At 48.4% G+C, this 13,889-nt stretch overlaps 1 protein-coding gene across 1 annotated transcript in view; it reads left to right on the top strand.

The window, feature by feature from the left end:
- Nucleotides 1–13,889, top strand: part of SYCP1 (synaptonemal complex protein 1) — a 5,090,281-nt gene that overhangs the window by 80,376 nt on the left and 4,996,016 nt on the right. Inside the window, exon 2 of the mRNA XM_086919665.1 lies at nt 5,379–5,463. Within this exon, the coding sequence (XP_086775791.1) occupies nt 5,379–5,463 (85 nt within the window). The remainder of the gene's footprint in view (nt 1–5,378; nt 5,464–13,889) is intronic.

The raw sequence follows: 13,889 nt of genomic DNA, 5'->3' as shown, positions 1-13,889 counted from the left end.
GTTGTTTAGAAATTGACCCAAGGGGATTTTTCTTCTTTCCCACTCCAGCTGGTCGAGACGGGATTTTCGGTTAGCGTCCAAGGGCATTGGGGCCTGGATCTCTCACACTCAATACTTAGCTAGAACATACTCAGATCCCTACCCGGTTTGTCTGAGGCTGTGCCCACTGGGGTACACTGTCTCTTGCATGTCCATGAAGCTCCCTGCACAACTGCTTCTTGACACCCCTTTTAGGATGGAACTGGGGCGGGAACTTAAGGAATTCCTCAAACATAACATAGAATCCGTTCCCCCCTTTGCAATAGTCTGGGAGGCTCTGAAAGGGACGATACGGGGTATATGTATTGCTAAAGCAGGGGGGCATTTTAAAAGAGATCTGCAATACCTTAAAGGGCTTGGAGAGGAAACTGCTGGACTCAGAAGCTGAACTGGATGCAACAGGGACAGAGAAGGTGTAAGCTGATGTAAGGGAAACCCTAACAGAATATCAAAATACAGCTGAACGCAAGGGGCTATTCTGTGGCAAATATCACAAAGCTATGAAATATGGAGAGAGGGAGAAGCCAGGTAACGCTCTCGCAGGGATGACACACAAACCCCGGTCTTCTAATGTTGTCATCGAAATTAGGGATGCAGATGGGTCCCCCACAAAACCACCGAAGAGATCCTGCATGTTTTTTTGGCGCATCATTCCACGCTGTATGCAACGCGGAGGGTAGTTTCCTTAGATACAAATCCCTACCTGGTAATGGTAGAGTTGGGATGGCTAAGTGACAATCAACGGGAATTTCTTACAGCAGACTTTGAAGAGGACAAAATAAGAGCTGCCATTATGCAGCTGGGGCTGGGCAAGGCGTCTGGACCAGACGGGCTGTTGGATGAATTTTATTAAATATGCATAGACATGCTAGTTCCCTTTCTTAAAAAACTCTACGAAGAGGAACTACAGCTGGGAAAAGTCCCGCCTACCATGAGAGAGGGCCTCATATCCCTTCCAAAACAAGGCAGGCCTGCCGACTATGCAGACGCCTACAGGCCTATGTCCCTAATAAATTACGATGTTTAAATATTGGCTAAACCCTGTTCTCATTTATTCAAGCTATTGATCCGGCGGGCAGTGTGGTGGCGGTATTTCATAACACAACCTCTGCAAATCCACCCTCAAGCCCCTCCCACCCTCGGACCAGTGCCATGAGCACCGCATGTTCTTGCTTAACTGTAGGTCTCTGTCCAAGCATAAGAACGAATTTGCACTCTTGATGGAGGAGCACAAGCCCGACATTGTTTTCCTAACGGAAACCTGGCTCACCTTAGACTCGGACCCAGCCTTGGTTACAGCCATTCCCCTTGGCTTTCAAATCTCCCGCCAAGACCGCCCAAAAGGCAGAGGAGGAGGATTAGCAATTGTTCACAAAGAGCAGTTCCTCTGCCGAATTATTGCAGAATGCATCCCAGACTGCGAAAGCCTAGCGTTTAGTCTGGAGCTCTCGCCGAACAACTGCTTCTCAGGCACCCTCATATACAGACCCCCCGGCCCCCCAAAACAATTCCACATCCAACTAGCACGGATTGTGGCAGAACGTGTCAGCAGTACCGCCAATTTCACATTGTTGGGTGACCTTAACTTTCACTCCGATTCCAAACTAGATCACACAGCAGCTCTTCTTACCGACGACCTTGCCGCGTTACAATTACACCAACTGGTCAGCTCCCCTACCCACGATCGAGGACACCTGCTTGACCCAGTTTTCAGTAATTGTACTAATTTGACAACTAGTCCACCTCTCCCTCTCCCCTGGACTGACCATCTACTGGTCCCTTTTTTATGGCACACCCCCAGACCCCCAGCCACCAAACCCACTATAAGAATAGCCAGACCGTGGTCCCGCCTCCCTATCGAGACATGGACCAAAAAACTGTCCAGCAACACACCCCCGCTTAATGAGGACCCATGCTTCGCAAACCTTTCTTATGAGGAATGGATCACCAAGTCACTCGATCTTTCCCTACCTAAACGGAAAACCACCACAAAACGGTGTCACAAATCAGCTCCATGGTACTCTGAACCCCTCAGAACTACAAAACGTCAGTGTAGACAAGCGGAAAGGAAATGGCGCCTGGACTCTTTGCCAGAAAACAAAATCCAATACCAAAAACTACTCAAAATATATAAAGAACAAATCAAGGCCAGCAAAACAGCCTATTTCGCCAACGAAATTATCCTAGCGAAATCTAAACCCAGGGAAATTTTCCGTATCGTGAAAAGCCTCACCAAATTACCACCCAGTCTAGATGAGACCAAGACCGCAGTACACTGCAACAACATGGCAGATTTTTTCCTGCAAAAAATCACTACCATTTATGAATCATTCCCTGCTCCTCCCAACACCCTCTCTACCGCGAGCAATTCTGACCTGAACTCCTCCTCCACGTTGGACCACTTTGCTCTTCTTAACCTCTCGACTCTTGAGTCCTTGGCAAAAAAAGTCAAATCCGGGTCTCCGGGGGACCCAGCCCCGCCAGACATCATTATGTCAGCCTCGGCTATCACCCTGCCCGTCATAATGGACCTCCTTAACTCCTCCATTACTACTGGCGTAGTCCCGCCACAATGGAAACAAGCCATGGTCCGAGCACTATTAAAGAAGCCCAATCTGGACCCCTCCAACCTCAGTAACTACCGGCCAATCTCTCTCCTTCCCTGGCTTAGTAAAATCCTAGAGAGACACATTAACAGCCAGTTGATCAAATATCTCGAAAACCACCAGCTTCTTGATCCTACCCAAACGGGCTTCAGACCAAGACATGGCACCGAAACCGCGCTCCTCATGGTCACCGAGGAATCCAGAAACATCCTGGATCAGGGAGGATCAGTGGCAGTGATCCTCCTTGACTTAAGCGCGGCTTTCGACACGGTCAGCCATGACATACTGCTGGACCGCATGGCAAACATCGGCATAAAGGACAAAGCTTTGTCTTGGTTTGAATCCTTTTTACAGGACAGATCCTTTCGGGTATTTGATGGAACATCTTCCTCTACCAGCAGACCATCAAAATGTGGAGTCCCGCAGGGCTCCTCACTGAGCCCGGCGCTCTTCAACATATATATGAGGCCACTGGCTGAAGTTGTTCGTCAGTATGGAATTAAGATCATTTCATATGCTGACGACACTCAGCTAGTGGTCTCACTGGCACAGGAAGCTAACCATACCTCGAAAGGAGGGCTGAGGAAATGCCTAGAGGAAGTCAAGGACTGGATGTCCTCCTCCTCATTAAAAATGAATGGAGACAAGACAGAGCTTATGCTCCTGGGCCCTGCCAACCCTAACTCCCTCAGCACTCTATGGCCACCCTGCCTGGGTACCCCTCCGGCCCCAAAGGACAGCATCAAGAGCCTTGGGGTGTGGCTAGACAGATCTCTGTCCTTCGGCACCCAATCCACCAAACTGGCAGCCACCTGCTTCGGCCTCCTTAGAGTGCTAAGGAAGGTACTCCATCTTCTACCGATGGAGGCAAAACAAGTAGCCATTCAGGGCCTTATCCAGTCACGACTGGATTATAACAACGCCCTTTACCTCGCCGCCCCAGAGTACACGATACGGAGACTACAGACGGTGCAGAACTGTGCCGCGCGCACTTTGCTTCAGATTCCTCGACGTCAATCAGTCAAAAATGGACTGAAAAAACTGCATTGGCTACCCATTCCCCAAAGAATACAATTCAAAGCCTTATGCATTGCGCACCAGGCGTTCTGGAAAACGGGCCCTCTCATCACTCGCAACCTAGTGTCACACTACCTTCCCACTAGGAATCTGCGATCTAACCAGACCTTCACGGCCACAATTCCCAATATAAAAAAATCCAGAACTGGCGGTAGGACTTTCACCTACAATGCTTCCAAGCTATGGAACACCCTACCCCTCCACCTAAGGAAAAATCCTAATCTTACCTCATTCAGGAAACAGCTAAAAACATTCCTCTTCAATGCTGCCCAATAACGCCCTGGCTACCTCCTCTTGTTCTGTTGGTTTCTTAGTGCTTGGACGCCCCCGGGCAGCAATCGCGCTCTACAAATCGACATACAAATACAAATACAACTAAAGACTTTGACTCCCTAGTGTGGGACTATTTGTTGTCTGCTCTGCAGCGTAAGATTCTGGGCATGGGTACGGCTATTATACCATAAACCGAAGGCAAAACTACTTTTCAATGGTGCACTCTCCCGCCGTTTGAAATCACTAGGAGCACAAGGCAGGGATGCCCACTGTCCCCGCTCCTGTTTGCCCTTGCGGTGGAGCCAGTAGCAGCCGTTCTCCTTCAACACAACAGGGAATGGGCGCTGAGGTACCCCACCAGCAAAATGAATAGCTGATGGACAGAATGCAGAACAATATCATACATTCACCCCAGTACAGGGATCTGGGCCTAAATCCATCGTTTTTTTGCTCCCCATGCCTTTCCAGTTTGAACACAGCCATATGCAAATCAGCCCTGATCCTGCGCCCAATGGGAACAGTCCAGACCGAACTGCCAGGTCAGGTCCTCCCTGGACTGGAAACAAGCATCCTAGGACCGGTTATGCAGTTTTAACCTCATGCCTTTCCAGTTTGAACCCAGCCATATGCAAATCAGTCTTGACCCTGCGCCCAATGGGAAAAGTCCAGACCGAACTGCCAGGTCAGGTCCTCCCTGGACTGGAAACAAGCATCCTAGGACCGATTTTATGGTTTCAACCTCATCAGCCAGGATCGCTTGACTCAAGGGGCATGGAGGGCACGGGACGCACGTCTGGGCATACCGTCCCACTCGGGGTGACGAATGCAAAAAGAACAATTGATGGTCCCAACTCATCTTCTATGTCTACACTCACTTTTGTTTGTCTTGAAAACAAATCTATCTCTCTCTCTATCTCTCTTTATCTCTCTCTCTCTCTCTTTCTCTCTCTCTCTCTTATATATATATATATATATATAGATAGATAGATAGATGGATGGATGGATGGATAGATAGATAGATATGGAAGTTTCGTCAAATGGGGCCAAAGTTAAGAGCAAACCAAAAAACGCTCAGTCTATGGAAAAGCCGACCTAACTATAACTACCTAGTGGCGAGCGGTACAAGGTAATATATAATTGGAGTTTTACTTATTTAAATATGCGTGATAAAAGCATCTGCATTGTAATGGCATATATGTGGTAATGACATGGATTGTATTACATCCATTATGGAACACACAATCCCAACTGTTTTCTTTTGATCCGTCCTTTTTTTATTTAGAAAGATTGTGTAGGTTACTAAGAAGTGTAAAGTGTGAGCACAGCATGGTTTTTGTACATATAAAGTATCAGTATTGATTGTTGTTTTTTTATTTTTAACAGGGTTTAAACAAGTGTATAGAGGAGGATTTGAATTCCTCTTTTACAAAGGCAAACAAACCAGACTTTAATATAAATAAGAACCCAGGTAAAATGTTCAAATGTTCCTAGCTATCATTTTGTTATAAATAGTATGACATGTTTTCCAGTATAGAAAGCAAGTTTAGGCACATAAGGGAGTATTGTTTGTCAGTTTATCTTGGTATTCCAAAATTGCGATAAAATCGCTGCAGTTTTTGCAACATATTAGGTTGATTCAAACAGGCAGATATGGTCTCTCTGTAAGCTTTTGGGCAATTATTTACCCTTTACACGTCACACTTTTTTGTTTCATCTTCATGCCTTCAAATTAATTCGCTTTTCATTGTCGATCATAAAGTTAATAGTCCAAATCTTGAGACTTTTTACCTCTATACATTTTAATTACATCTCAGAATTAAACGTTGGCAAGAGCTCCTTTGGTGCTAATAGAAAATGTCTGTTACAAACAGGTACTGCTCTTAAATTGGAAATGCTGCCCATTCTTCTGACCTAGAAAGAGTCACACTGAAATAATGCATTACCCCCCTCATTGGTCTGCTTCATCCCAGGCTTTACAACATGAGGGTGACCCTGTCCACCACAGGTACAAACCATCCAAACCCCTTCTCTGTTTCCATGAGTACAAAGGAATAAAGCCTCCTCCACTGCCACACATCCTGTATGTTTTCCTGTTGCTGCCATGTAAAAATACTCATTCTTTATGTACATGTCCCTATACGATTCACAGAACTAACTTAAGAAAATCCTAAACTTCCTACCAACTAGTAAAGTTAGGAATCCTAACTTTAGAACTCCTAAATGCCTTCTGTGAATACCAAAAGTCTTAAAGTTAGGATTTTTCTCAGTTTAGGAGTAGTAAAGTTAGGACGAAGCAAAGAGGGAAGCTATGTTGTCAGGCATAGAAACGTTACTCCTCAAGAAGACGATAATTCCAGTTCCACCTCATCAGGAAACAGGGGGCTTTTATTTTAACCTTTTCTTAGTCTCGAAGGCAGGTGGATCCTTTTGTCCAATATTGAACCTAAAGCCATTAAACTGATGGGTCCTTCTGGAGGCATTTCCTGATGGGCACTCTTCAAGCGGGCTGCTATTAATAAACAAATGGGATTTTCTGGCAACTCTAGATCTGGAGGACGTAGTGATGGACCCCGATAGCCAATCTTTCCTGAGCTTTTGTGTGGACAACAGCCATTTTCAAATTCAGGCTCTTCAGATAAATCTTCGCATGATGCTGTCCAGAGCCTCTGCATTGGAGAGATTTTGGTTGAAGGTCCAAGGGCTAATGGCTTCTACAACATGGGTGTTTCCATGGTCTTTGTTCCACTTGAAGCCACTAATAAATCATCTTTTAGGTCACTGGAAACTGACATGTGGACAGTAAAAGATACACACACCTGTCACTCAGGAGATTGTCTGGGAACTCAGTTCCCACACTTCCAGTTTAGAGAAAGGGATTCTCCTTCAATTGCTGGTTCTACTTCAGTTAACAATCGATGCTAGTCTGTGGGGGTGGGTGCAACCCTATTGGCCGAGGAGTGCAATGGCTAGTGGTCCAAGTAGAAGAAAAATCAGTCATCCAACTCGAGGGAACTGGCTCCAGTGCAGAAGGCAGTCTATTTTATTTACGTCACAGTTGGAGGGGTAGAACCTTGTGATCCAGATGGGCAATCAGGTAACTCAATGTTTCCTCAGTCGTCAGGGTGGGATAAAACCCACTAAAATCTGTGGCAACTCAGATTTGTTCATATGCAGAGGCTCATTTACTGTCTCTGAAAGCAGTGTACACTCAAAAGTTATTGAAATTTTAGGCAGGCAGCCTGAGTTGCAATCCACCATCCTCTGTGTTGTTCCATCTAGCGATTCCTCAATTTCAACAGATTTGCCAGTTGTTAGGATGCCCGTGGGTAGATATGTTTCATTCTCCCAGGAATTCCCTACTTCCCCAATTTTGTTCAGAGATAAATTGTCCTCAAGAATGGGCGATAGATACTCTCTCTGTAACATTGCTAAATGGCCTTTCTTCTGATCCCCTTCCTTCCGAGACTGTTTCAGAACATTCGAGGGAGGAGCCACCTGTTGAAGTCAATGGGGAACTTCGAGTGTCCAGCTGCTACAGTGACCTGTGGACCAGGTCTGTGGAACCCAGGCGTGGATTGTAGACAAATAGTACATGAGGACAGAGTCCAAGGCTTCTGGAGTCATCCAGGAGGTGCAGGAGCACAATACCAACCCTTCTCGGGATGCTTCACTATAGGACGGAGGCCTTGAAGACAGTAGCCAATGGAATTGCTTGCAGGTGGTGGAGTGGGCTCGAGGGGTTGAGGGGGGGATTGGCAGGGGGATCACAGTGACATTTTTTTAAATAAAAATTAAACTAAATTAAACTTAGCTTCCTTTCCACCTGGTCCTGTATCTTCTCAGCTTCTGCTCTCCTGCCTCCAACAGGAACAGGAAGCAGGCAGCCAGGTTCCCTCCCCTAGACCAATCACAACGCTGCAAGCAGCATTGTGATTGGTCGGGATGCTGCCCAGCCAGGGGCTAATGGGGTGCCCATGTCTCCATGCAGGCTGCATAGCTGCCTGCATGGAGAAGGGCAGAGTGTGCATGACTGGTCGGTCGATCAAACAGTCTTTGCGCACTCAGGAGTGGGCAAACCACTCATCCCCTATCCTGCACAAAGAGCAGAGCAGCGCCGCCCGCCCACCTGCCCGCCTGCCCTCCCGCAATGCCCAAAGGAAACATAAAATGGTAATAACTTTCAGTTATTACCATTTATGGTTTGGCTTTCGTGCACTGCGAGAAAGCAGTGGAGCGACGCTCTTCCGCCCTGGTGGAGGAGCCGCCTCTGTTTGGAGATGCAGTTGTGGAGTACAGGCGATCCTGTAGGATCTCAGGAGCTGTCCACGAGCTGTCTCACGCTGGACGACTCAGGATAGAAGAGTCAGTTGCCAGCAGGACTCCCAACAAGCCCTAGAAAATGCAACATTCGTGTTGCGCAATGAAATACAGTAATTGGGACAAACAATGTCCGAGGAACTCACCCACTATAGGTAGGTTTGGACTGGCCCACAGCAAGCAGGAGATCCAGCAGAAATCGATGAAGACCCCAAGGGACCCTCTGGCAAAAGGCACAGAGAGGTCTTAGCAGCACAACAAAGATGGAGGCCCACATCGTATGAGATGAAGTGAGGTTGTTGCTTTGGATGCTGAGTGATCCTTGAGTCTGGGGCTTCTTGGAGCTCGAAGACCTCTGGACTGGAGCTCCAACAAGACTTCGTAATGGTAAAGAGAAGCTGTGCACAGGGGCTCAGTTCCATCAGCTCAACAAGATATTGCAGTCTTCCAAATTGCCCAGAAGACAGGTCAGGCCTCGGGAAAACTACCAAACCACCACCTGTGTTGTAGAGCATTGAAGAGTCTGTGGGACAGCAGGCTTCACAGACCGGTTGTCCTCGTTGAGGTGTCTGCGGCTGCAAGGGAGTGACTTCTTCACTCCAAGGGAGAGTCCTTCCAGTTGACCTTGATGCACACAGAGTGTGACTGTGGAGAGTCACAGCCACAGAAATTGCAGAGTCTTTGCAGTACGGGTTGAAGTTGCAGTAGGAGCCCTCCTACCAGAAGCAGACTTGTGTTGGGTCCCGGCAAAGTCCAGAAGCAGAGTCCAGTGTCCAGCAGCAGAAGAAACTTTGGGCCGAGTCTCACTGAGGGATCTGCAGACAAATCTAGGGCCCCACCCTCAGGGAAGTCCTTAAGTAACCCAGGACGGGGGTTGGGCAGCTTCTGCAGTAACCCACCTATTGAGGGGTCTGGGACGCTACTCTGGTGGACTAACCAGTCAGATGATCCCTGGGGCCTCTGCTTATCTTGCTTTCAAGATGGCAGAATCAAGCAGCCACCTTGTGGAGCTCTGGGCACCTTTCTGGGGGAGGTGCTGGACAGTTGGGTGGCCTTGCCCCTGGCATCTGTGTAGTTTCATGCCAAAGTGGGATCCAAGGGCTCCTGCATGGTGTTAACCCAGTTTATGCAAGGAGGGCACTAAATGTGCCTTTCAAAGTAGTCTGGTGGTGCTCGAAGCACCCCCATCCTAGCACGGAGATTCCAAATTCTAAAGGAGAAGTGGCTACACCTCTCCTCTACAGGAATTTTTTTGTTCTGCCTTCCCCTGGACACTTTAGGCTCATCAGCAGGAGGGCAGAACAGTGTCTGTTGTCGGCAGCAGCACTGGCTTGCACGCTTACCCTGTTACACTTCATAGGTATGTATGGGGGGGCTCCTCCAAGGAGTCCCCCAGTATGTGGTATCAAGCAGCTAACACTGGAATCAGTGTAATTACATGATTTGAACATTTTTGATACCAAACAGGACTAGGTTTGGGGAAGCCATTATGTAGTCGGACATCTTATGTTGACGAGGGTCCACTACATACCTTAAGATGGCCTACCCCCACTTACAAAGCCCTGAGAATGGAGTCAGGGATTTGTATGGGGTGTCTTTGCTCATGCAAGGGCACTCTCACACTTAGTGCCATGCAACCTGCCCTTGGGCTGAAGGGCCTACCTTAGCGGTGAATTATAGGGCTTAAGTGCAGTGACCGGGATATATGGTAAAACGTATATCTGGGGTGAAAGGTGCATGCACTATTTCACACAGGCTGAAATGGCAGCCCTGTTGACACAGTTTGCCTGGTCTCCCATGAGTGGCATATTGCATGCTGCAGCCGGTGGGAGACCACTGGTGTACCAATGCCCTGGTTACCTTAGTACCTTCTACTAGGGACTTACAGGGGCACACCTGTATGCCAATTGTCGGGTGTACAAAAGTACTTACCAGTAAATTATAGAAGAGAACACCGACACTGGGGTCCTGGTTAGCTTGGGCTTACTGCAATAAAACCCGAGGCTCAGCAACAGATCCTAAATCTCCCTTTTTCAGGATCTTCCTTATTCCGCACACACACGGATGACGAGATGTCAAGGATGAAGTTGGAGCTAGACACTTTGAAAGCGGTAGGTCCTGAGAAGAAAAAGAAGTTCAGGTGCAGATTCAGGCCATACGACGCCAGCCTTTCCATCAGAGGGTTCAAACCCCCCAGTGGCAGAGGTACCAACAGCAACAGCACCAAGTAAGTACTCACTATCAGGGGCATCGCAGCCTGAGGGGCATCATGTCAATCTGCTACCTTAGCAAAAGCCCTATCACCGTTTCCCACTCCAGTGAAGTGTAGGAAGTATAGCCTACCGCCTGGAAGAGTGGCACAGCATCACAAACGATCAATGGGTATTCAGTACGTTGCAGAATGGGTACTCTCTACGTTTCCAACATCAACCTCCGGCGATCGCCTCAGTGAAGAGTGCGTGCTACCAGCTGCAAGTACTGGAAATATCCACCCTCCTACAAAAATCAGCCATCTAGGAAGTTCCTATATCTCAACGCGGTTGAGGAGTATACTCAAGGTATTTTCTAGTGAGAAAGAAAGGTCAAAAGTCCGAATTCAGACCTATCCTGGATCTGTGCTATCTCAACAAATCCATCCAGAAGGAAAAGTTTTGCATGTGGCTCTCTATCAAATATATCATCATCTCCAGCAAGGGGACTGGATCTGTTCAATAGATCTGCAAGATACAAACTTTCAGGTCCCAGTCAACCAACGTCATCAAAAGTTCCTGCGTTTTCTGGTGGGAGCCAAGCATTATCAGCTGCTCCAAGGCACCATTGAATGTTTGTTTACCCTTACCTCGACGACTGGCTTCTGAAGGGCCCATCTCCCCAGTGTGTGAGGACTCACTACCAACGATGTCTAGCCCTTTGCCAACAGCTGGGCCTTCATGTCAATTTTGGAAAATCAGTTCAACATCTGACTCAAAGGATATACTATCTGGGTGCAACATTAGACTCCACAATAGGAAAAGTGTTTCCCTCGGAGGAGAGACTATCATCTATGACTCTGAGTGCAAGCAAATCCTTCGCACTACCTTTCCTTTGGTCCGACAGGTTGCCTCTGTCCTAGGGTCGATGGCATCCTGCATTTTTCTTGTCCCCAACACCAGGCTGAGGGTGCGTCCTTTACAGCAGGATGCGGAGGACAAGTGGGATCAACAGACTGCACGATGGGACGAGAAGATCCATCTGTTGAGAGCAGCCTGATCATCTATCCCATGGTGGATGTGACAGGAAACCTTCTGGATGAGAGTTGCCTTCCATCAGCCTCCTCTGACACAATCATTAATCACAGATGCCTCCCTCCAGGGGTGGGGAACACACAAGGGGTCCCTGCAGACTCAAGGGCGGTGATCGCCCAAAGAACAGTCGTACCACATCAATGTGCTGGAGCTAAGGGCTGTGCATCTAGCCCCCAAGGTTTTTTACCCTCTATTCAGACCAGCTTCATACTAATCCAGACGGACAATACGACCATCATGTACTATCTAAATAAACATGGAGGGATTCAATCGTCCACTACTACCCATCTGTGGCGGCAACCTCCAACTCCTACTGAACAAATATGAGTGTAGATGGATCACAAGCTGCAACTCTGTGGTCCAGGGCCTGAACTCACTCGATGAGTGGAACACAGTGATCACTACAACATAGAACCCTCATTCTGCCCACAATGGTAACATATACCATGTGACAGCTGTTTCTTGCTACAAGTCTCGTACATGCATTCCGTCTAATTGTTTTTCCTCTGCACACTGATCAACATGTGCTTAATGTGAGAAGTTGGCCTGATATATAGTGTTCACTATTCTAGTGAGCACTTTGTATCAGTCCAAACAACCCTTATTGATGATTGGTTGTAAGTCAACCTTATAGACCAGCTATCCTAGTAGCATGGATACGAGCAGTCTTCGGGCTAAACTCTAGAGGGCGTGTTAAGCCAGCTGTTATACCATCACATATACCCCTTGAACACCAAGTGAAAGGACACCACACAAGTGTTATGAAAATAAACAGTGTATTTATTTAGATCACAACAGCCCTGTACTCTTTATGAGGACAGGGTACTAAGCACACAACAAAACTCTTACGAAAATACTTTAAGTTGCACAATTTACACAGATGCCCGAGGGGCACGAAAAACCATATACTATGGAAGTGGAATGCGAAATTACTAGCAGGTAAGTACTAATCTCATAGGGTTTGGAATCGCTAGGACTACGTTACTGAACCTTCAGATTACTAGTAGGAGGCCTAGGGGACTCGGGTGCAGAGTGTGCACTCTCACGTGGGATGCGGGACAAAGTCTATGGATGCTAGTAAAAGCAAAGTTAGTGTTCTCGGGCGAACCCGATAAGGTAGGCTGAAAACGAAAGTGGATCTGGACCCTTGGATAGTGAGGCTATGCTGGGGCACCGAAATGCCGAAGTTACCTAGCCCAGGGGCTGCGGCTGCATAGGTCTGAAAAGACGTTTGAAACCTACGTTGACGAACCAGGAGCCTGAAAGAAGGAGTTGCTGCCAGGCGACCAGTGAAGATTGTTCGATGGATCCAAGCCTGGATCGAAGATGGAAGACACCTGTAAGCAGAGGGGACCAAGTCCTGAATCACTAGCCAGTGATCAGATGGGCACCAGGAGGGCACCGGATGAAGTCACCTCGACCAGGTGAGTGGGCGACGCTGGGCTCTGCAGTCTCACGGACCAGGAGGCGTTGTCGGCGACCAGGATGGAGGTGCGAGCTGTCCCACGATGGTTGATGCTGTCGACGTCGCTGGACCCAGGATTGGGGCAAAAAGTCTTGGCAAATTCAAGCCCACGCAGTGGACCTAAAATGGCGTCTGGAGTGGACCAGGAGGGTCCGGGGTGCTTCTCTTTTGGAAGGGAGCAAGGGCCAGTCTGGAGCAACCAGACCAGCAGTGGTGATGTTGTCGGTCGTCGTCGGGAAGGCCACAAGCCAGCGGGCTAGTAGCCAGACAACGCGGTGAGCAGCCAAAAAGCAGAAGAGCCCCACGCAGATCTCGTGGATGCTGGGGGGCTGGTCTTCGGTGCTGGAGCTGCTCAGGGTCGGGCTTCTCGGACCCCAAAGCACTCACCAGAGGATCCCTCGGCGGTCGTGCTGGATAGAAGTCGTGCAGTTCTGATGATGGCCGGTCCCTCGAGGTCTCGTCGCACCTACGGTTCTCAGCTTAGCTGTAGAGGTAGGTAGAGGTCAGAGGTGCCAGGGAAGCCGGGTCTCGTCGTGCTGGTCGGTCGGATTCCGGAGGAAGGACGTGCAGCAAACCGCAGTGTTCTTGATGGTGCCTGCGGGTGCAGGGTGACTACTCCTTAGTCACAAGGGAGAAATCTTGAGAAGAGTCGAGAGTTCCTTTCGTGGAAAGTAGTTTCTTGATTCAAAGATGATCTAATTTGGAAGGGGGCCCGCTCCTATCTTTATACTAGGAAAAGGGGCTGGCACGCGACTAGGTCCTGCCCATGGGTGGGACCAGGAAGGGGGGTGGGTACACCCCTCTCCCATGCCGGACTTTCCCCAGCTC

Source organism: Lissotriton vulgaris, chromosome 5, assembly GCF_964263255.1.
Source record: "Lissotriton vulgaris chromosome 5, aLisVul1.2, whole genome shotgun sequence".
Lineage (NCBI taxonomy): Eukaryota > Metazoa > Chordata > Amphibia > Caudata > Salamandridae > Lissotriton > Lissotriton vulgaris.
This window is presented reverse-complemented; position numbering and strand designations above follow the sequence as displayed.